Source organism: Rhinatrema bivittatum, chromosome 10 (assembly GCF_901001135.1).
Source record: "Rhinatrema bivittatum chromosome 10, aRhiBiv1.1, whole genome shotgun sequence".
Classification (NCBI taxonomy): domain Eukaryota; kingdom Metazoa; phylum Chordata; class Amphibia; order Gymnophiona; family Rhinatrematidae; genus Rhinatrema; species Rhinatrema bivittatum.
Window position 1 is genome coordinate 47,613,696 of NC_042624.1, and position 24,820 is coordinate 47,638,515.

General features: G+C 42.1%; 1 protein-coding gene across 1 annotated transcript in view; it reads right to left on the minus strand.

The window, feature by feature from the left end:
- The window catches only part of COL11A1 (collagen type XI alpha 1 chain), a 623,839-nt gene that overhangs the window by 422,838 nt on the left and 176,181 nt on the right, over nt 1-24,820 (minus strand). Inside the window, 3 exon segments of the mRNA XM_029618381.1 lie at nt 986-1,249; nt 4,948-5,055; nt 5,680-5,796. Coding sequence (XP_029474241.1) covers nt 986-1,249; nt 4,948-5,055; nt 5,680-5,796 — 489 coding nt within the window.

The window sequence follows — 24,820 nt, forward strand, 5'->3', positions numbered from 1 at the left end:
ATAAGTGCCCAGAAGAAAGTGTGGCAAGGTGCATGCACAACCTGTGTGCCAAGTTAAGTGCATACAAATATTTGTGTGTGTAAAAAGCGCACCCAAAAACCGAGCACACAATGCGTGCACAGAGCCTACACACAGTGCACACCAACAGCCTATAGAGGGCAACAGAACACACACAAGAGCATGCAAAAATGGCTGCCGTGGCCTAGCATGCAAGAAAAAGCCTAGCCTACTGGGGGCCACTCAACTGCCAGGCTGCCCAGTTCTCCAATCCCAACGGGAGCTGGAATGAATGTCGGCACAGTGCACCGAGAACAGAGGCCGGAAGAAATCCTGAAACCCCTCAGACTGTCTCTGATTCAGGTAAAACTTTCTCTTTTTTTTTTTAAACCTTACTTGAGCTCAGCGCTTACCAGCTGAGTACAGAGATGGTCTCCAGCTGCAGGGGGAGAGGGCATCTGCCGTCACCACCAAACTCAGCCTCCTGCACCCGCTGGCTTTCAGCTGAACTAGCAGCTAAGTCCATGCCAGGAAACCCAGCTACTAGACTAAGGCACACCTCTGAGGGACCACGGAAATCGCCTCAGGAATTCTCAGCTGGAGAACAGACCTTTAGGTATCACCACAGGAGAGCGGGGCTTTCCTTTCCTGAATTTAGAATTTCATATTTCTCGTTTCAAAAAGCTCAAAGCAATCCCCATAGGGAAATGCACATCCACCATCTGCTGGAGATGGAGAATACTGGCAGGCTGGGGTCACTGCAGGGTTATGTATACTGTGACATCACTTACTCCGTCTCCATCTGCTGGTAGGGAAGCATAAACCACTGGTGCTGAGTGCATCTGTCTACATGCTAGGAAATCGATATTTACTACCACCCATAAAAAAATAAACAAATAAAAAAATCAGCCATTCAAATAACTCTTCAATATTAATTATGTTGATTTAGATTTTTCAGAACATACACAATGTGACCATTCTAACTTACATTTGTTTCTGTGATATCAGTCTCAGCTGGTATACCAGGACCAAATTCCTCCATTGTGGGGTTGGTTGGTTTTTCTTCATATTCTTTGTATTCTTTGTATTCATACAAATCATAAGCCCCTAAATCTCCATCTACCAGAACTTCAGGTTCATTGACGTTTGCTTCTTTGTTTCCATATTCTGTTTCCTCTGTTTTTTTTGCCTCAGAATCATATTCCTCGCCTGTTATGTACTCTTCAGCAAATGATTCTTCAACTGGGATTTGCTAGTCACATAAGCAGTCAAAATTTGGGAACATGAGGAATATGATATTAGTGTTAGTAAAAGCAACCCTTTCTTTGCCAGTCTTGCTTGTTGACTTGTCATATAAAGAGAAAACAATTACTGCACATTATCTTTTAATATGGCACTGAAAAACTACAGTCTTTCAGGTGAATTAAAAGATAATCATTTGAGCAATAATTATCAAGCAAGAATGCATTAATATTCAAATTATTTTAAAAAATTTACTGTTAATAAGCAGAATAAGCATTTGCTAGTTAAGGGCTAGAGCAATGCAAAACTATGGGGCCAAATATACTAAGCATTTTCCTCATAGACACAAAGTGGGAGAAAACCTTGAATATATTGGCCCCCCCTAGTAGATCTACCATATGCTACTAGGTGACAAACTCTACATTTTAAACCATTGCATAATATTAAAAATTAATCCTGACCCCAAAAAACTGAAACCGTAGACCTTTTCAGTTGTGTTTGTAAATGGGAAGGTGGCTTGGCAGAGTCCCAGTCATCTTGATTAACAGGGTTTTGAGCAATGGCACCTATATCTCCCCACCCCCTTATGGCCCCTGGGGTGGGGGGGTGATTAGAAGGGGGGGTGTGGAAGAGAAGAAAAAGGAAGAAGTGGATGTTTTTGAATTGGAAAGCTGCTGAATAGTGGCAGCATATCTTTGACCCACAACTCCTGGGAATCGTGAGGGAGGAGGGAGGATTGGCTTCACTCCTTGATCTTTCGGGTGACCAAAGCACTCACCTTCCTGTCCCTTATGGGTATAATTTAGGTGTTGTTAAGTTGTATTGCAGGTTCTTTGTTGCTGCAGTGAGTTATGTTGATTTAATGGGTTAACAGAACCTGTTGGTGATTTGCTAAAATTAAATCCTATTGTACACTATGGCATCCATGAGATCACCTGACTGGCAGGGAGGGGATGTTCTGGGAAAATTGGTGCTGCATGGAAGTAGCTACATAGCCAGGCAAGAGATAGGCATCCCAGCTAGTAATATGGCAGGGCCCCAAGTGGCAGCTGTGGTACTTGATCAGCTGAGTACTAGCTGATTGGCTATCAGGGGTTGTTCAGCTAGTAATGAGTTGCGTAGCTTTACCATTGATTGAGCAGTTTGACTTGGCTTGGTTCATGTAGTTTCTTATGTGCATATTATTAAAGCTGTGACATATAAGTTTCCAACAGATTGTTGTCCATATAGTTATTTGGGGATGGAGGCACTGGTATGTGTGGTAGTGGTGATGGGGGAACATCCCAGTTGCTCGGAAAAGCAGATAAGTATATTATCTACTTAGGAATGACTATCATTCTTCATTCTCTTGTCATTGTTCAAGAATGTCAGCTAGCCAAATTTCAAATTAATCTTTTCAATTATTTTGCTGCATCACTAGTTCCTACTTTCCAAATGTACTGTACTTAGAATTATTTATTTGGCCTAAGTGCTGCATGCAAAATGAATTGAAGCTGAAAATTTCCAAAAGCTGCATTTTTGAACAACTTATACAGAAGCCAAAAAAAAAGGAGAAACAAAAAATGGATTTTTAGAATCTACATTAACGGGCAGATTTTAAAAGCCCTGCTCGCGTAAATCTGCCCGGATTTACGCAAGCAGGGCCCTCGCGCGCCAGCGCGCCTATTTTGCATAGGCCGCCGGCGCGCACAGAGCCCCGGGATGCACGTAATTCCCGGGGTTTTTTGAAGGGGGCGTGTCAGGGGCGGGGCCGAGTAATGCGGCATTTCGGGGGCGGGACACGGCGTTTCGGGGGTGGGACCGGGGGCATGGTGCTGGCCCGGGGGCGTGGTCCAGGCCTCCGGACCAGCCCCCGGGTCAGATGACGGCGCGCCAGCAGTCCGCTGGCGCGCGTAGATTTATGTCTGCTTCTAGCAGGCGTAAATCGAAGGACAAAGGTAAGGGGGGGGGGGGTTAGATAGGGCCGGGGGGGTGGGTTAGGTAGGGGAAGGGAGGGGAAGCTGAGGGGAGGTCAAAAGAAAGTTCCCTCCGAGGCTGCTCCGATTTCGGAGCGGCCTCGGAGGGAACGGAGGCAGGCTGCACGGCTCGGCGCGTGCAGGCTGCCCAAAATCGGCAGCCTTGTGCACGCCGATCCAGGATTTTATAAGATACGCGCGGCTATGCGCATATCTTATAAAATCCAGCGTACTTTTGTTTGCGCCTGGTGCGCCAACAAAAGTACGCGATCGCGTATTGTTTAAAGATCTACCTCACAGGGGTAGATTTTAAAAATTTGTGCGATCGCGTACTTTTGTTCGCGCACCAAGCGCAAACAAAAGAGCGGCCTCGGAGGGAACTTTCTTTCGCCCTCCCCTCACCTTCCCCTCCCTTCCCCTACTTAACCAACCCCCCCCCCCCGGCCCTATCTAAACCCCCCCTTACCTTTGTCTCTTGATTTATGCCTGCTAGAAGCAGACGTAAATCTACGCGCGCCAGCGGACTGCTGGCGTGCCGTCATGCGACCCAGGGGCTGGTCCGGAGGCCTCAACCATGGCCCCGGGCCGGCGCCACACCCCAGGTCCCGCCCCCGAAATGCCGCGTCATTCGGCCCCGCCCCGACACGCCCCCTTTAAAAAACCCCGGGACTTACGCGCGTCCCGGGGCTCTGCGCGCATCAGCGGCCTATGCAAAATAGGCGCGCCGGCGCGGGAGGGCCCTGCACGCGTAAATCCAGGAGGATTTACGCGTGCAGGGGTTTTAAAATCCGCCCCACAGTGTTTAAACTGTTCTTACTTTTCATTGCTTTAATTACATCATTAGTTAGAAAGTCAGTTATTTTTCTGCTGATCAAAATAAATAAAAATCTGATAAGTATAGGACACAATTCTGCAGAATTCTATGGACAGACCTAACTATCTCCCAAGATATCTCTAATATCATATATGCAGCATGATTAAAAAAAAAGTATAAGTCAAATATCTGGCTATAATCCAACACCTAGAATTTTTTCTCACATTGGAAAAAAGATCATCATCATGGGATATTACGCTGAAAGCTCTGTGCTAATGACATATAGCCATTAGTCAGCAAGAAGGCTAAATATATTTATTCTGGATTTCCCTTCTGCTTGAATGTCCAGCTAGTTTGTCTGGACAGGACCAAAAATATCCACAAAATGACATATTGCATTTATCTACTGCATTTAGACAAACAGATAGCAGTAAATTTCACTTTTGTACATCTGCAAAGTTTTTAAATATCTTTTTGATTTAAAAGATGTTTATTAAATGTGCAGCCATGGACATCAAAAAATGTATTTAAAAGAAATTAACATATTTACATCTTTTGTCATAGGTTGTGATTTTAGTTACTTATTGGGTTAAATTTAATATTTTCCAGCACTAAAGTATGATTATAATCAGCACAATGGAAGAAGCAACTGTTCTCCAATCTCCAAAGCTGTAAAAAATAAACAAACCCTAGTGAATCATGCTAGCTAGCATATAATGATATTTATGAAAAGAAAAAGATATGTATATTAAATTCTGAGGAGGAGAAATGACAAAATGAAGTTTATTTAGCAATAGAAAATTTAAGAGTTTATTTTTACTTGATAGCATTAAACTGAGAACCTTCTAATGTTTTCATGAGTTTTAAGTAATTATGATTCAACAGACATCAAAGAAAATGAAAAATTGTAGCCCATTTCTTTTCAAATATCGTGATTACCTCAGTTGATGCAGTAGTATGAATAGGAGTTTCAGTCTGATAACTCTCTGAAATTCCATAGTCGGTTTCATCCACATTATACTCATGGATATCTTCAACAATATTGGCCTAGTGTCAAAGTTAGAAAAGAAAGCTCTTTAGAAACTGTAAAGAAAGTCAAATATTACCATAGGAATCATTGCATAATCAGGTTATGGGATTAGCCAAATATCTATACATCTACTGGGGTTAAGGCTACTCATGTTTTGTGATCAGAGATCTTCCCATTCTTGACTTGGTGAAGATCTTGATGACTTTGTGCTACCTTTACCCCTAGTCTGTTTCTTGTTGCCGCTTGATAATCGGTCATGCCTTTCTTCTTCTTAGTTGCAAATGTTTCAGATTTTTTTGACGTGACCTTTTTGGAATTGTTCTTTGAGTTAGTGGGCACTGCTTTCTTCTTCTTTTTGGAAATGGGTTTCTTTTTCTGAAAAAAGGCCATGAAAGATGGAATGGAAAATATGAATAAGATGAAGAGAAATGCAGAATGTATGAAGGGAGGAAGCAGAGCAAGAGCAAACTGATGGCCACCAGTATTCTGGTTTTTAGCTTCTAAATGTATAAAAAAATCTTAAAGATCTGAGTTAAAGGACTGAGTGGAGGAGAGTTTGATGAACAGGTGACATGAAATGACAGACCATGTCATTAATAACAGCAAGACACCACACAGCAAATGGACCAGATTTGCTTTACCTCAGTTTGTGTTACTAAATCTTCAGTTTGTGTGGGTTCTTCTGTTGTAAATTCAATATCTTTATAGTCCGCTTCCCCATACACATAATCATAGCCGAAAATATCTTCTGGTGTGTACTACATTACAAAGGAAAAATTGTCAGGGATTCTTGTGTTAGTTGCTGGAAAACTGTCTAACTTTTACTTTTCAGTAAAAGTTCAGGAAATAAAGCAGTATATATAATGACATTAGCAAATGCCATTCACCAGAAAAGCATCACACATACATCGCTTAGAATGTCTTTTCTTTTATATGGTATAATACATTATTAATGAAAAAAACAAGTAAAATGAAGGTCTTTGCTGGAATAATTTAAATTTTCAGTTTGGGCACATAACTGGCACTGTAGGTGCCTACTTTTTAGCCTGTGCAAATCCAGTTGATATTCAAGTAAAAGATAGATACCCACATACTTTGTGATTGAGTATTAAAAGGTAAATTAAATATTAAAATATTAAAAGCCTTATGTGTACAAAAACAGCTACATATGCACCTAAGTGGGCCGCATGAGAAGTAGGCTCTTGTGGGGCCCACGTATGTGGCCATTTTTTGCACGTGCAAGGCTTTAAAAATATATCTTTAAGTTATGTGATTAAAAGGATGCATAATAGGGGTGTGCACAGACCTTATTTTTATTTTTTTTTTCATTTTATTTTGTTTTTCATTTCTTTTTTTTACTTTCTGTTTTGTTTATTTGAAATGAAAATAAACAAAACACACATTTATACAAACTTTGAAATAAAATACAAAATAATTGTTAGGCCACTGCAAAAAAAAAAAAATAAAAAAAAAAAAAAATATATATATATATATATATATATATTTCTGGGGCTTCCCCTGATATCCTCCAGCTGCCTGCACACCCTCATACCCTAATGATATTTTAATTTCATTTCAAATATTCACACATCAGGAATGATTCATGGTCACTCCTGACCCCCACATCTGCAATTGCAATTGACAATGGCAGATCAAAGCCAGTGATGGTTTATATTCCTTCCATTGGTCTTGATCTGCTGGCAACATTTGCAATAGCGGCAGTGGATGGGCAGGAGTCACTGCAATTTACTCTTGCTCTGTGAAATGAAGACACCATTGGGGTAAAATAGTCTGGGAGCAGCTGAAAGTATCAAGGGAGACCTAAGAGAATTTTTTTTTTATTTGCAATCATGGGGCTCAGCCTTCATTTTTAAAGCAAAATGAAGGAAACAAAATGTTTGTTTTCCTTTTGTTTTGTTTTGCAAACAAAAAGAAGCCCAACAGGACATTTTGTTAAAATTTCCCTTTTCATTTAAATTAAGCCATAATATGTAAACAATTACACCATCTAAACAATGGTGTAAAAGTATGCACATCCATTATGTACATACATTTTTGAAATTTTAATGTACATGCATAGCTTTTCCCTCATCAAGTTACACCTTCAGGAATGCCTTTTTTTCTTACTGCAGCTTGTATATGCATTGTGAAATTACATACATACTCTTAGTCAACTGGGAATCTGCTTAGGAAGATTCCTGGGTTTTTTTTTACCCACATAACTCTAAACTGGGTGTTTGAAAATGTATCCCTAAATATTTAGATATTTTCTACATATGTATATATAAAGTGATATGCATTTCTTTCAAATGATTTGCATATCTGAACAAAAAATGGCACTGAACAAAAATACCCAAAGGTTTCTGGGTATTTTCAGTTTATGGCTAACCATGGGATATGGTTCTATGCAGATGGGCAGAGCTGGGCCCTCCCAGGGTCTCCAAAGGCCCCTCCAACCCTCTTCTGCCCCTTAAAAACAACTCAAGACCAGGGCCTACTTGGCTGGGCTGAGCCAGGCACAGTTGGGGCCTCCTCAGACTTCTCCAACCCACATTCCTCCTCCATAAAAAACTTGAGATCCTTCCTGGCTTCCACTTACCCTTCCCATGGAAATCTGTAGGTTTACAGGGCAGGAGCGATGCCCAATCACTCCTGCCCTAAGGCTCCATCCATTTAAAATGGCACCAGCAGCCCTCAGACTCTCACCATAGTCACATCACTTTGGCCCCTAAGGAATACCTGCCGCCATTTTGTTGTAAAGCCATTGTAGAACAAGCAATGTACTTTTAGTTAGAGATGTATCAATGGAATTTCCTATTTCATTATCATTTGTTTTCAAACCAGAATGAAAGAGAAACCAATGAAATGTTCCTGATTTACTTTTGTTTTAATTTAAATATACGTCCTTAACAAAAACCCCTCTATCACTGGTCCAGGTTTCCTTGAGAACTTGCTGAGGCATCCCTGAGGGCTCCACTAATTAGCTAGGTCCTGGGCCTACCCTGGAAAGGCTCAGATGAGCTGAGTCAAGCTGGGACATCCTCAGACCCCTCTGGCTCATGCTGGTCTGACCCAACCCCATAAATGCTGCAAGAGATAGGAACATTTGTGGCCCTATTTACCCTTCCATAGGAATCTTACATTGCAAAAGGGGCAGCAATGGTGCACAATCTCCTCCTGCTCCCACTGGCATCCCTTTAAAATTTATGCCAGTCAACCCTGAGACTGCTGCCACAGTGATGTCAAAATGACTCCAGTCTCAAGGCCAGCCAGTGTCGTTTGTTGGAATTCCTTCTGCCCTTTTCACCATACAGGACCCCCACAGAAAAGATAAGTGGGGGCTGAAGAGGTTCCTGATCCAGACAGCTTTTTCAGGGGTGGGGGTAGGAAGGTTTAGAGGGGCCTGGGGGTTTTATGTTTATTTCTGCTTGGCAAACAAACTAAACCACCTTTGAGCTAAGTAAGTTTCAACGAAATAGCTTCATTTGGAATGGTTCGGGAGAACCGAAAAACAATTGAATTTTTTCTGAAATTTCAGAAAAAAAATCATTTTTTAATTAGTGCGCACTAACCCGAAAATAAGCCCCCCCCCCTCCCAAAAAACAAACCCCAAACTGCGGTAAAAACGAAATTCCTGCGGGGGGCCACGAAACAAAGCCTGACACACAATTTTTACCTGAAGCACATCTCTAAAAGAAAACGAAACCCAGGGGAAAAAATGGAACTAAAACATTTTTGGGTGCTCTGTATCCCTACTGTTAGCTACCTTAATAGAAGGCATTCCCAGGGGAGAAAAAATACATGGAAAGATGAAATTTCCAAATCTTTACATGCACTTTTCAGCAAATCTATCTGCAGAAAAGCAGGTTCAAGTGGCCATGTGTACTTTATCCCCAAGGCAATTTTGAAAGATTTAGTAGGTTATTGCATTCCCTTTGAAAATTAGTGCAAAGACCATAGGTGAAAAGCAAGCATGGACTTTGCACCAAAGTGTGCTATTGTAAAATTGACCCCTCCATGCATCATATTGCTGCTTATTAGTCTCTGATTTTCTAGGAGCTAATTTTGGCTTACTCCATCCTCAATCTCTCTTCCATAGTCATCCAGTTCTTAATATTCACATTAATGATTTTTCATTTAATTCAATTGTTGTATTAACATTCAATCAATTAAAATGCATATTTCTTTGTATTAAACAAGTTATAATGTGAAGATTATTTGCATAATCAATGTTTATATCTCTGTATGATGTGTCTATATCTATATATATATACATACACATTAGGGGTGTGCATTCGGATTGACCGCATTAGTAAAACGCAACTCATATTTTTTTTTTACTTAAAAAATTGATTCGACATAAACGATCGGATTTCCCACATATCAAACATAGATATGTTCGATATGTGGGAAATCGCGATTGTTGAGCCAAAATAAAAATATAAACCCCCTCACCCTCCTTAATCCCCCCCCCCCGACTTACCACAACTCCCTGGTGATGGAGCGAGGAGTGAGGACGCCATTTCTGCAATCCTTGGCGAGAAGCATGTGACATCGGCGGCACGTCGAGTGACGCCGGCGTCACGTGATTCCCGGCTCGTTCGCGCCGGACGGCTCGTTCGGCCCAAAAAGAACTTTTGGCCAGCTTGGGGGGGCCTCCTGACCCCCCCAAGCTGGCCAAAAGTTATTTTTGGGCCGAACGAGCCGTCCGGCGCGAACGAGCCGGGAATCACGTGGCGCCGCGTCACTCAGACGCGACGTCACGTGATTCCCGGCAAGTTCGCGCCGGACGGCTCGTTCGGCCCAAAAAGAACTTTTGGCCAGCTTGGGGGGTCAGGAGGCCCCCCCAAGCTGGCCAAAAGTTATTTTTGGGCCGAACGAGCCGTCCGGCGCGAACGAGCCGGGAATCACGTGACGCCGCGTCACTCGACGTGCCACCGACGTCACATGCTTCTCGCCAAGGATTGCAGAAATGACGTCCTCACTCCTCGCTCGATCACCAGGGAGTTGTGGTAAGTCTGGGGGGGGGATTAAGGAGGGTGAGGGGGTTTAAATTTTTTTTTTGCACATATGTACATATACCCAACTCATTGGATTTTTTTTATGTCCATATTGGCCGCAAGTGGGACCCCCTTTCGGACATAAAAAATATGAACATAAAATTTTGCTCTGCACATCCCTAATACACATCATACAGAGATATAAACATTGTTATCTAGCTCTCCTTGCATTATCAAAATAGTTTAAGAATAAGTAAATAAAAATGTAAGAATAAAATAAAATATCTATGTAGATTTCTCTCTCTATAAATATATATATACACACATATATATATCGGAATGGTAACTTTCAAACCGGCACACAGGTGCCATTTTATAACATGCGCACACGTGAGCATGCAATTTTGAGTATGCACAAGCCTAGCCAAAAATCAGGTTTCTACCACATAAGTCAAGGGTATTTTATAACCGGTGCGCATCTACGCCATGGCCAGTTTCACCAGTTCGTCCACCGGTTCACCCAGTATAGAGTTAGGCCCTCAAACCCCCCCCCCCTCCTTGTTTAATAGTTTGTACTCCCCCCCAGTTACCCCATACCCTTTAAATCCCTCAGAGCTGTCTTTTTTTTTTAACTTATACCTCCTCCATAGCAGAAGTAAAGTTATGCGGCACTGATCTGGGCCCACACCCAGGACTTAAGTATTTAAGTGCACTTCTCTTTGCCACACCGTGAAATGCCCTGACCACGCCCCTTTTTTGGATCCAGTGGAGATGTGCATGCATCTCGGGGGCTTTGAAAATTCGATCAGCGTGCATAAGCCCAATTTGTGCGTGCATCCCCTAGTTGATGCACATACACCAGGCTTTTAAAATTCACCTTATATTGTTTATTTATGCTTATATTTTTATTTACCTTTCAAATATTTTGATACAAATGTTAATACTTGATAGTGAATTAGCTTAATTCCTAATAGCTGAGATCTCATGTGTTATGTAATTTTTAAATAATAACTGAAGGGTGGGTGGGCATAAAGGTTGATAATATTACCAATTGCTTGGTCCCTAAAATAAAAATTGTCTTTCTAAAACAGAAAGGTAAAAATTAAGAGCACCATTTAGATCTTTTTTTGCAAACAATTGAATGAGTCAAAGCAGGCACACGCCAATTCATATTTAAAGTAATTGTTTAGGCTAACTTACCTGCAATACATGCACTTCCAAGCCCTTTCAGTCAGTGTGGGAAAGTCCATCAGAAGAAAACAAGAGGCTTTTTTAACCATGCTTAATGGCTATAATATCTTATAGAACAGACCAAAAAGGAGAAAGCAAAGTTGGATTGTCAGTCCTGAATGTGCTGTCCTTTCAAATGCCTTTCACTGTGGTTTATTGGATCTTAGGGCCTACTGTACTAAGAATTTTTCCAAGACTTAAACCTCTAAACATTTAGAACCTGGAGGAAAGGAGGGGCAGTGGAAATATGATAGACATATTTACATACCTTCAAGGAATAAATTCATAGGAGGCAAGCCTCTTTCAACAGAAAAGAGGCTCTAGAAAGAGTGGTCATGGAACGAGGATGAAAGAGGGTAGACTCAGGATCAGTTTAAGAAAATGTATCTTTATAGAAAGTATGGTGGAAGCATAGAACAGCATAGAACAGCTTCCCTGTGGAGGTAGTAGAGGTAAGGTTAATATCAGACTTGTAGAAAACATGAGATAAGCATAAGGATCTCTGAGGAAGAGGAAGGGTCTATAAAGTTGAGCAGGAGATGTGAATAGGCAGACTGGATGGGCCATACGGTCTTTATTGCTGTCATGTTCTATGTTTCAATGAAGATTTAAAATAGTAATATAGTCAATGATGGCAAATAAAGACCAAAGTGATCCATTCAGTCTGCCCAGCAGGATGTTCAGGGTTGTATCTGTCACTCCATGCAGATTACCCCCATGCATTCTTATTCAGGGTCTCTATGCAATGATTTGTTTTAATTTTCTTGCTTCGAGAGATCTTCTGTGTTTATCCCATGCCTTTTTGAATTCTTGTTTTCACCATCTCCTCCGGAAGGACATTCCAGACATCATCAGCCTTTCATGAAAAAAATATTTCCTGCTGTTCCTGAATCTACTCTGCTGGTTCTACAGCTTCCTTTCCATTTGGAAAAGGTTTGCCTTTTCTGAACTTTTAATACATTTCAGATATTTAAAAACCTTTATCATATCCCCTCCCCTTCCCGTAAGAAATACATATTGAGGTCCTCAAGTCTCCTGTCTAAGTCTTTTGGTGCAGACCCCCACACTATTTCAGTTGCCTTTCTCTGGATCACTTTGGTCCTCTCCCTATTTTTTTTTATAAGATACGACTTCCTTAACTGAACACATTACTTTAGATGAGACCTCACCAGTGACCTGTACATGGTTTTTACAACCGCCTTTTTCCCTGTTAGGTATGCCTAGATAGGAAAAATGCCTATGCTTCACTGTTTTCAGTTCAACTAATAAGTCAAAATATAACAGTTGATAAAGGACATTTTCCCTCATGCACATTAAGAAGGAGGATTTAAAAAAGATAATTACAGGAAAGATAATGAGAATGGTAGATAAAAGATGGAAAAGATTGATATAAATAAATAAATACAAGAGTGAGAGAGAGAGAGAAATTTAAAACTGAAATAAAAATGGCCCATTCCCTTTAAAAACTTTATCCTGCTCCGATTGCCTCATCAATTGTTGTACATATCAAGAACAAATAATCTTTTTACAACTAACACATCACATCTGCATAAGTGGGATGCTTCACATTTCACTACACCCTTCCTAGTGCAGAATATTTAATAGTTGAGAACTGCCTTTACTAGAGGTTCCCAAACCTGTACTGGAGGACTCCCAGCCAGTCAGATTTTCAGGATATCCACAATGAATATGTATGAGATAAAATATGCATGCTATAGAGGCAGCACTGTCTGAATTTTCAGGAAGGCTTATCACCCAGTAAAAATGTTGCTAGCAGTAAATTTTTTTATGTGTTATCATAAAGCTTGGAAATAACTGCATGGAACAGCAGTTGCTACCATAAGAAGCTTGCTGGGAAGACTGGATGTACCATTTGGTCCTTTTTCTGCTGTTCTCACACCTAACTTTTAGGACACAGTATTGACTTAAAACTGATTCTTTGTGAAATGCCGCTTCTGAACCCGAAGCTTCTACCTCCTCTCTTGCTTCTTACAAATTCATACCAAACCCTCTACAGACTCTTTCCTCCTTGTTTTCACCCAAGTTTATGAGTGATATTTTAGTTGATTTTCCTGGTTTTTAGAATAAAGATGACGTGTTTTTCATCCAGGCTTAAGAGTGAAATGTAGGTATACCTGAATTCTGCTTTATTTTTGTTTTATTGTAATGCTTGTTCTTATGTATGGTTATATTTTATTAGGAATGTTAATTGCAATCTGCACTGGACTTCTTTTCTGGATACCATGACATGTAAGATCGAATAAATAAGTAAATAAATAGATGAATAAATAAATAAATGCTTTTGGACACGGTGGCATCCAGCATCATTTTGACAGCAATGCTGGTAGCGTATGCTACCAGCATTGCTGTCAGCTTATTATAATGCAGCAACCTGGGAGTGTAAACTATCAGTGTTGTAGTCAGAGCAAGTCTGGATGCTGCATGGAGCAGTACAAATGACCCACACCGTACAACAAAATGGCCATAAATCAAAATGACTGGCCGGCCCTGAAACAGGTAGCACTGTGATGTCCCCCATGGCACTGGCCTCAGAGCTCAATGATGCATTATAAAGGGATGTCAAAGGAGTAGGAGGAAACAGACATCCCTTCTGCCCTTTCACTAACCAGGACCCTCATAGAAGGGAAAAGTGAGGCCCAGGGCAGTTCTAGGCCCTGGGCCTCACATTTTTTCAGGGCTGGGTGTGTCTATGGAGAGGTCCAAGAAGGTCCCAGGCCCTGGAAAAGATTTTGAGCAAGTCAGAGAGGCTCAGGAAGGTCTCAGACTCCAGCAATATTTTTGAAGGAGGTTGGAGGCTCCTAAGGAAGTCCCTGGCCCTGCAAATATTTTTGGGAGGTTTGAAAGGGCTCTGACCCTGGGTACTGGCAGAATTTTGGGGGAAAGTCCTATGGGAGCACTGGGGAGCATTGGGGAGGAGGTCTCTGGGAGCCCCAGGAAGACAATGGAGAAACACGGAATAGAAATGGAATGTGTTTTGTTTTTTTTTTTAGCAACCTTTTCCCGTCGATAGCAGGGCTGAATTAGCCATGCTGTCTGGGAGCACTCGCGACCCAAAGTAGGTGGAGTTTTCTCAGTGAGTCACAGAGCTTTGACTCTCTGTGTGGGTGCAGTGATCTTCCCGCGCGTTTCTCCTCTTCTCCTCAGTTTTTTTCCGCGAGCCAGTCGCACGCGGGGTTTTTCCTTTCAGATCATTTTTCCTGTCAGGAAATCTTATGGTGATTTCTTTCAAACTTTTTTGATCCGAGATGGCTCTGAAGCCATCTGGATTTAAATACTGCCACCGATGGACATAACTATTGCTACATTTGTTTAGGCCCAGATCACGCCCAAGCCTCATGTAGAGACTGTGGTCGGATGTCTCTGAGGGCCCAGCGCCAGTACGTTGAAAAGATGGAGCAGATCCAAATGGGCTCTTATGCCCCAACAGCCTCCATGCATTCTTTGCCGGGACCAGCGAAGAAGGGTAAAGCGTCCATGACGAGGGACTCCTCCCTTGGACCAATGGAGATGCGCTGTGCCGATTCAGGTACCGGGCCCAGGTTTAACAGACACTTAGAGCCCCCCCAAAAAAGCCAGGGCTCTGGCAGAGGTACCTCAGCGAAAAAGAGTCGCGGGTATGTCAATCAGGCCACAGGGCTCTGTCCTCGGTCGACCCTGCTCCCTGGTGACGAAGCATAAGAAAAAAACAATGCACTTGACGCAGAGCACACCTTCGACGCACTCGACGCATGGTGCATCTTCGATGCAATCAGCACACGGCACACCTTCGACGAACTCAACTCCATCGACGCACTCGAAGCACATGGAGTGACCTGAGCGTACGGCGCATGAGAAACATTCTGGACGCTCTACAACACCTAAACATCCTCATGACAGTCCAGATATAGATATTGAGCACTTTTCTGACCCAGATTCCCAGTCCTCGAAAGAGGCATCAATCAGTGGAGGTTCTTTTTCAGATTTGTCTTCGGTATCTCACAGCAAAAGTTTATCTCCTCAACAGCAAATACCCCTTGTAAAAAGGCACAGATCATTGCTGGTCATTCCACCTACACCTCAGCTCAGGAGAACAACTCCACAAGATATCTTGTTGGCTGCATTACCTACAAGACCATCCCCTATGCCGGGGCACTTACCACCACAACCAGGAGCTCTGGCATCCATGGCAAAACGTTCGCAGGCATTAAGTTCATTTTTTGAAGATCTTGAACATGTAAAATTGGATCCACCGGTAGAGTCTTCTCACCATTCTCCACCTTCATCACCTGCTCCTAGACCTCCTGATCAGCTGACCTTCCATCACCGGTTTTCCCATGTAGCCTGGATTCACAAATAACTTCATCCTCCCCAAATTCCTCCACAGGAATGCCCTCTGACCCTCCGGAAGGTTTACGAGAACCGTATTCACCGCCGGAGGACCTCTCATATGCAAAATTCATTGAGAAAGTGGGGAATTTTCTTCAAGTGGAGACAGGAAAAATTCCCAATCCCAGAGCTGAGATGCTGGGAATTCTTAAAATATTTGAGATGTTACCAGAACCGACGGTCTTACCTCCTCATTTGGTCCTTGATGGGGTCCTGCACAAGATGTGGGAAATCCCTTTTTCCACCACCTCTGCTTCTTGTAAAACAGATTTAAAATACAGAATGAGAAATTATGCCATCTATGAATCCACTCAACTTCCCCAATACTCCATCGTAGTTGAGTCGGCATTAGAAATGGCAAAGTGTTCCAAGATACATGCAAATGCACCCCCGGGACGAGATAACATATGCTTGGATGATTTTGTCCGAAGAGTGTACCATTCCACAATGTTGTCTACAAAAATCATCAGTCAGTTTTACATGACACAATATCTATGAGTATCTTCAAAAACTGTGCCCCATTTGTCTAGCTGAGGATAATACCCTCCCACAGGCCTTCCTAGACATCGAAGAAGGTCTCCGACAATTACCTAGATCAGTCTATGAGGCTTTTGAATCTTCTGCAAGAGCTTCCTCAACAGCCATAGCAGCCAGGCGACTCGCTTGGCTAAAAGCAAGTTCGCTTCATGATGACATTCATGAAAAATTGGAAGATATCCCATGCGTGGGTGATAACTTATTTGGTGACAAGTTTGGGGAAACAGTGTCCCATCTAAAAGAGCAGAGCATGGCAGTACTCTCTCGCCACCCCCTCTGACATGCACAAGGCCCATCAAATATTCTATCCTTCCTATCGCAGGAGGTCCTACCAAAGAGCACCCTCCAGACCGTTCATACCTTACAGGTCTCAGCAATATGGTCAATCAAGACCTTCTTGCAACCCAATCAATCAAGGGGCAGGTCTCGTCAACAGCGACAACCGAAAGACAGCTGCACCTCTGCAAAAGCAACCACCTGCTTTTTGAATGCCAGAGAACTACCCCCACCAGCATTTATAGGAGGATATCTGCACTTCTTTTTCAGCAACTGGGAGTCCATCACCACAGATCAATGGGTGCTCAACATAATCAAGGAAGGTTATTGCCTGAACTTCTTGACCCTCCCATCTCTTCCCCATATACCTTCTCTACGGAGTACATCTTCCTACTTATCATCCCTCAATACAGAGGTTATGAATCTGCAGATTCAGAAATCTATTCAATCAATCCCTCTTCAACAAGAAAATCAGGGATTCTATTCCCAATACTTCCTCATCCCAAAGAAGTCGTGGGTTCTCCGTCCCATTCTGGATTTATGAAACATCAACAAACATATCCAAAAAGAGAAGTTCAAGATGACCTCTCTCAAGAACATATTACCGCTGTTACAGCCCAATGATTGGCTATGCTCTATCGACCTGAAGGATGTGTACTCCCATATACCCATGCATCCATCTTCGTGGCACTACCTCTGCTTTCAAGTTCAGAACATGCACTACCAATACAAAATTCTGCCATTTGACCTGTCCTCAGCCCCAAGAGTATTCACGAAATGTTTAGCAGTGGTGGTGGCTCATCTCAGACAACTATCGATCCAAATATTCCCTTATCTAGATGACAGGTTGCTAGTGGCATCAGATCCAAATACGCTACAAGCACACATGATACGCACGATCAACTGTCTCCAGATACTGGTGTTTCTCATAATTTACGAGAAATCACACCTACAACCTACTCAAACTCTGCAATTCATAGGAGCTCTCATCAAGACCATAGAAGAGAGAGCCTACCTTCCCCAGGACAGAATGCAGATGCTTTCCGGTCTAGCACAGAACTTATTCAGCCAAAATCAAGCATCAGCAAGCCAGGTTCTTCAACATTTCGACCACATGGCGGTAGCCATCCATGAAGTTCCCCACACGAGACTGAAAATGCACTGCTTGCAATGGGGCCTCAAAACTCAATGGTCACAGTCCCTGCAGCCCCTCAACTCCAGAGTTCAACTTACAAAACCAATGAAAACAGACATTCAATGGTGGCTCTCTCCTAGCAACCTATCTTCAGGAGCTCCCTTCAGGTTGCCCCCTCATCAGCTAACGCTCACAACGGATGCCTCCAGGAAAGGTTGGGGAGCCCACCTCGGTGATCTCAAAACTCAGGGACTTTGGTCTCCATAAGAATCCACGTGCCAAATCAATCTCCTAGAGTTACGTGCAATCTGGAGAGTGATTCAGACCTTCTCTTCTCAAGTCCAAAGAAAATGTCTCATGGTGTACACCAACAACCAAGTCGCCATGTTCTACATAAACAAAGAAGAAGGGTCAGGTTCATGGACACTGTGTTGAGAAGCAATTCGAATACTCCAATGGGCAAATACAGCCCAGGTATCCCTCCAGGCCACTTACCTTCCAGGTCTGGACAATGTCACAGTGGACCGCCTAAGCAGGAATTTTCACCCACACAAATGGACTTTAAATCGGGATGTGGCCCTCACCATCTCCAACAATGGGGCTTCCCAACAATTGATCTCTTTGCCATAGAAATCAACCGTCAGACACGGATCGTTTGCTCCATGTACCCCAGCAAACTTCGATATGCCCCAGACTCCTTCCTCATCCCATGGACGATGGGCTTACTGTATGCCTACCCTCCCATTCCGCTGATATCAAAGACAATACAGAAATGCATTCACAACATAGCGGACATGATCCTCATAGCTCCAGCATAGCCGAGACAACCATGGTATGTGTATCTCATGTGACTTTCCATACGCCCACCAATTCCACTGGAGAACCATCAGCAACTGTTAACACAGGAAGGAGGCTCCCTCCTCCATCCAATGCATCAATCCCTCCACCTCACGGCGTGGAGATTGAAAGGCAAATATTAAACCACCTGGGCCTACCTTTGCAGGTAGAAGATATCCTTATCGCATCCAGGAAGTCTTCAACCAGATGTAACTATGTGGCAAATGGCAGCATTACCAGATGTGGTGTAAGCCACGGAACCTATATCCGTTCTCCTCCACCGCCATACAACTACTGGAGTATCTTCATACGCTTTACCAAGTGGGATTGGCCACTACTTCAGTTCGAGTACATATCAGCGCTATTGCAGCTTTTCATCATTCTCATAATGGCCTGCCCATCTCTAACCATCCTTTGATCTCCAGATTCATGAAGGGCATGCTTCACCTCAGACCACCGGTGACAAAGCCACCTGTACCATGGGACCTGAACATTGTCTTGGAGCAGCTAATGCTGCCCCCCTTTGAACCATTAGACACCAATCACATTAAATACCTAACATGGAAAACAGTATTCCTGGTGGCCATCACATCAGCTAGGAGGGTAAGTGAGTTACAAGCCTTAGTTCGCTACTCTCCTTACTTAGAATTCTACCACAACAAGGTTACTCTTCATCCTTATCCCACCTTCCTTCCAAAGGTGGTCTCTGCTTTTCATCTCAATCAAATCATCACTCTGCCCATTTTCATGCCAAGGCCTTATCACAATGATTGATAAAACCTCCTCTCGCTGGATTGTAAAAGGCTCTGGCTTACTATATCAAAGGACCCAATCTCCTATAAGACCTTCTCAGCTCTTTCTTTCATTTAATCCAAATGATCCTGGTCAACCTGTCTCTAAGAGAACCATCGCCAGTTGGTTATCACAACTTGAACAAAGTTCCATTACTGGATATCTGCAAAGCGGCAACTTGGTCATCCATCCATACCTTCATGTCACACTATTGTCTACAACAGCAAGCGACCTCTGATGCAGTGCTGGGCACAGCAGTCTTGTCGACTCTTCAAAACCAATGAAACTGTCTACTACCAAATGGGATGCTGTCCTGACCTCCAAAACATACAAAATGGACACAACCCGGGACCTTGGGACTCCCAGACAGCATGGCTAATTCAGCCCTGCTATCGATGGGAAAAAGCAAGTTTGCTTACCGTAAGCAGTGTTTCCATAGATAGCAGGATGAATTAGCCATACAATCCCTCCCTCCTCCCTAGACAGTCCCACAGAGGACACCTTTTTATTACCTCTTGATTGGCTACAAAGAAACTAAGGAGAAGAGGGGAAATGCACAGGAAGATCACCGCGCAGCCGCACAGAGTCAAAGCTCTGTGACTCACTGAGGAAACTCCGCCTACTTCGGGTCATGAGCACTCCCAGACAGCATGGCTAATTCATCCTGCTATCTATGGAAACACCATTTACGGCAAGCAAACTTGCTTTTATTTTCTAAACAAATGAAAAGGAAAACCAACAACATTTTATTGGTTCTTCTTTTGTTCCATTTTGAAACAAAATGAAATGAAAGATGAAATGAAAGATGAAATGCCATTGACATTTCTTATTGTATTTCAAACAAATGCACATCACTCAATACAAGCAGACTTTAGTTTACTGGGCACAGTTTTTGCACAAATTTGTTTTGAAAAACTGCAAGTTATTTCCCTGATATTCACAAAAACTCACCCACACAAAGTTGCACCCGTTCTATTGCGGGCATAACTTGTGCGGGTAAAATTGCATGTATATATTTTAAAATTGAAAGTATGCGTGTCAGTTCCAACTTTGCTACAAAAACATCTCTTGCCAGTTTGTATAAAAATGCATATGAAACCAAGTTACATGCATACTTTTATGCGAACTGAGTCTGAGTCAATTTTATAATAACCGTTTAAGTGCATAAAACCGAGTTTTATGTGAAGAACTGGCTTTGCAAATGAGGTCCCTGCTGTAGAAAAGAAAAATGCACGTCAGCAGAATAAATGTTCCAAAGTTGATTCCACACAGCAGTTTGCTTATCTTTGGTTTCCAAGAATAAGAACAGAATTGTCATTGTATAAATGCAATGACCATCTGAAATAGTCATCAGTAGCATAGGGAAAAAATAAAACCTGTTATTCGTTGGTAGTAAAAATATTTCCATCATGATCTCACAGCTTCTTGACTAGAGTAAGAAGTATTATTGGATTGCATATCCAGTTCTTATGCATTTTCAATTAAGAAGATGGACTGTTTTTGTCATCAGATGCATTTCAGAAGGAAGAATAGAAATACTAGTAATTTGATCTTACTGCTATGTCTCAAATGAGCTGCACATAAGAAATATGACTACTTATTTTAAAAATGCTGAACTCCATTTTTAAAATAGCTTTGTGATAAGCACAAATTGAAAGAATGTAGAACATAAGAACATAAGATATGCCATGTTGGGACAGACCAAGGTCCATCGAACTCAGCATCCTGTCTCCAACAATGACCAGTCTGAGTCACAAGTACCCAGCATATCTCAAACAAGAAATCTATTTCTTTTTACTCACTTTCAGAGATAGTGATGGCTTTCTCTAGTGAATCTGGCTAATAATGATTTATGGATCAATAAGTATCTCAAAAGAGCTAGCAGAACTAGAAAAGTTATAAAGAAGGGCAAGAAAAATGATAAAAGGGATTCATTTTTAATCTGTAACGTAAACCATTTTCATTATCATCCTTTATATCACTATTTCCTAGTGAGGAATTTCAAAGTGTGTTAAACAGATTTGGGTTTACAGCAAGTATAAAATACAGTGAGTCTAGCAGGGTTGTTCACAATGGTGCATAATACAGTGAATGAGCAGAGTAGGAGCAATCTCATACAGTGCAGGAACAACCTTTACCATAGATTTGGGCCTAGCTTTAGAAATAAATATATTAATATAAAATACAATAAGCAAATCAGAAATGGACATGAGCAGGGTAAGCAGTGGAAAAGTTAGTTTTAATGGATCTAAACTATAGAAAAAATGTTTAAAAATAAAGAGATTAAAGGCCCAATTTTAAAAAGCCCATGAACATAAAAAATGGGAGTTATGTGTGTGGCCTGGCCTTGCATGCGCTGCACACATTTTAGAACGGGCATGACTAGGGGCATAACCCCCATTATGCACAGAAATTCCAGGTAAACAAAAAGAAGCAGGCCGAGGGGCAGGGTCTGGGTGGGGAGGGACGGGGCAGGGGCCGGCCTAGACAGTGGCCAATAGGCCCTGTCCCGGAGAAGCGCACTCCAGCAGCCGGTCGACACGTGGAAGATACTTTTGCTTGGGAGAAGCAGTAAGTATTAAAATTTTAAAAATGTGAAAAGACAGGGTAGCATTAGAGGTTAGGGAGGAGAAGGGAAGAGGCAGGAAGGATAGGGTTAAGGTTAGGAAAGTTACCTCCAAGCCTGCTACTTAATTGGAGTGGACTGGGAGGGAATTGGGCAAAGGCCCGGTTATGTCGTAGCACATACTTTTGAAATATCTCCCCACCTGCGTGTGCGAATCATGGGCTGATGTTAAAATCCGGTGCGCATGTGCACTCGGATATCACATTTTAGAACGTGCATGCCAACGCGTTTGTTTATAAAATGATAGTGCCCATGTGTGCGTGCCACTCACAAAACAAAATAATAATAAATAAATAAATAATGAATAAAATAAGTAATAAAATAAATGAAGAATGGCTGATCATATTCGGGCTATTCAACTTAGAGAAAAGAAGACTCAGGAACTAATGCAATACAACAAGCATTTGTATTGAGCACCCATTTTCCTAACAAGCATGCAACCACAACCCCTGGGCACCTCATGCAATATTTAAATGAGAGGCAGCATTAAAAAGAACATGTTAATGGAGAATTGAGCATCTGTACTGCTCAATAGTTTATTTCATTGGGTGCCAAATTGCAACGGTCATTCAATATGAACATCTATTTTGCCACATTAAAAAGTATGCGTTGGGTGCCCAGCCCTTTACTCCATCTGGAGCAATAGCTAATGTCCTCATCTACATGCAATTAACAACTGACTGGTGCTTTTGGTTTGCGTTTGTTAGGGCATGCATTTTGGACTCACTAATCTCCTTACTACATCTGTCACTAGTCTAGCACATCCAAAATGCGCATCTAACTGCGTGTAAATCCATGTGCTAGGTTGGGTGCACTTTATTGCATTGACCTCTCAGAGAGGATAATATAGACATTAACAAGATCATGAGTGGGGTGGAATAAGGGTGTGCAGAGACAAAAATTAGTTTTAGTTGTTTATTTCATAGGTCACAATCATTCATTTGGTTGGTTTCAGACAAATTTAATTTATTTATTTGTTCATTTGTTTCCCACTGAAATTAATGGGTGAAGCAATGCAGCCTATTTTGGGCTCTTAAATTGGGGTTTTCTAATCATTTCCAATGAAACTTGTGGGTAGACATCATCAGAAGGGTGAAAGGCACTCCAACACATCAAGACTATGTCAACATGACACTAAAAGTGGCATGAATAACCCTAGGAGCCCTAATAGGGCAAAATGCAGCCAGCAGTGGTAGTAGTGTCCCAAGGCACTGTGACAAGATGAAAGCAGCAACAAAAATGACCAGAATACCCTAAGGTTATATGAAAGGGGGAAAGGGTACCAACAATAATGTCATGAACCCCCTAATGTAGCACAAGAGCAGCAAAATGGCACAAAGTATGACATGAACAATTCAAGCATCATGATATGTGAATAAAGTTCCCAAAATATCATTAAAAAAACCCAAGATAGCAGGGGGATCAAAGAGGGTCAAAATAGCAGAAAGAGTGGCATGATGACTACAACACACTTTGAGAGATGCAAAGCAGTCACCCAGTAGCAAAAACATCCCAAGGATCTACATGAGGCAAAAGGCACCAACCAAATTGGTACAAAAGTCTAGGTAGGGAGAAGCCAGACGAAATCCCAAGATGAGGCCTCATTTGGTTTTCATACATCATCATTAGGGGAAATGGCTGGCTGTACACACTTAGAGTTGGACTTCCACTTTGCTGTATATAACCTCAGTCCTGTTAGTATCAACTGCCTCTTTCACCTACTCACTGGAAACTGACTTGAGGTTACAAATTCTCTTCAGTCACTAGCTGTTCAATATCCTGTGATTCAAGGAATACAGAATATGATTCTTCTTCTGTATCAGTTCTTGCAAATACTGCCTCCATTACCTGAGTGTGGTTCTAATTTTGGGTGCTGAACTTCTACTGCCCCTGACGTTTCTGTGCTATAATCCATTGAAAGCTAAATACCAGAAGAGATCAATAGTCTTTAAGAACTGTAAGGGGAGTAGTTTAAAGAAAAAATGCAAGAGGGCATGAAACCATTAAAGAAAACTGGGTAAGTAGCATTGGATTGTCAGGGCAAGTACCATAAGGGAAAATAATTTGGAAATAACCTCAAAGATAGCTGAAACAGAGGAGGAACTGTCCAAAGATAGCAAGAGTGGCTTGAAACAGAAGCAGCAGTGATGCTAGTGACATCCTGGCGTTGGTTTGAATATCGGAGAGTTGAAGAGATCCACATTGGGATACGGCATGAACAAAGAATTTTAAGGAACATTGGAGATACTTTCACCGGGATACGGTTTTCTACAAAGAACAGTGTGGTAACACCCGTCTGTTGTAGTTTTGTTTTACAGAATATATTCCCCTGAGGAAAGACGGACTGTCTGAAGCATGTATGTGTCGGGACTTTAACAATGGATTTACAATCAAACAGAAGGTATCCACTCTTTAACACTAAACAACGTCGTGTGAGATAATAGATAAAAAGAAGGTAATACTTCATATAAATATCGTAATAAGAAGTAGAGAACAAGAATACATGCTTACCTAAAGGATGTCATATATCACAATCGGGACTTTAATATTGTAACAAAAGAAAAAAAATGTTTAAATTCACATAAGGAGGAAGTTGGAAGTTAATGATTATAAATGCATTCAAGGTGCAGGGACGCCTACACGAGTATATGAAACTTTCAACCTACTTCAACAAACCTTTTCTGTGAATTTAAAAAGTTTTTTCATAAAGAACATATTGGGGTAGATATTCAAAGGGGTATGCGCATAAGATATGCGCTTACCCCCCGAAAACCTGCCCCAAGCTCCCCCTGCGTGCACCGAGCCTATGTTGCATAGGCTGCCGGCACGCGCAAAGCCTCGGGATGCGCGTAAGTCCCAGGGATTTCCTGGGGGGCGTGTTGGGGCGTGTCGCAGCTGGCGCATCATCGTGGGCATTCCAGGGTCGGGGCCGCGACCATGGTTTCGGAACATGGCACGCTGGC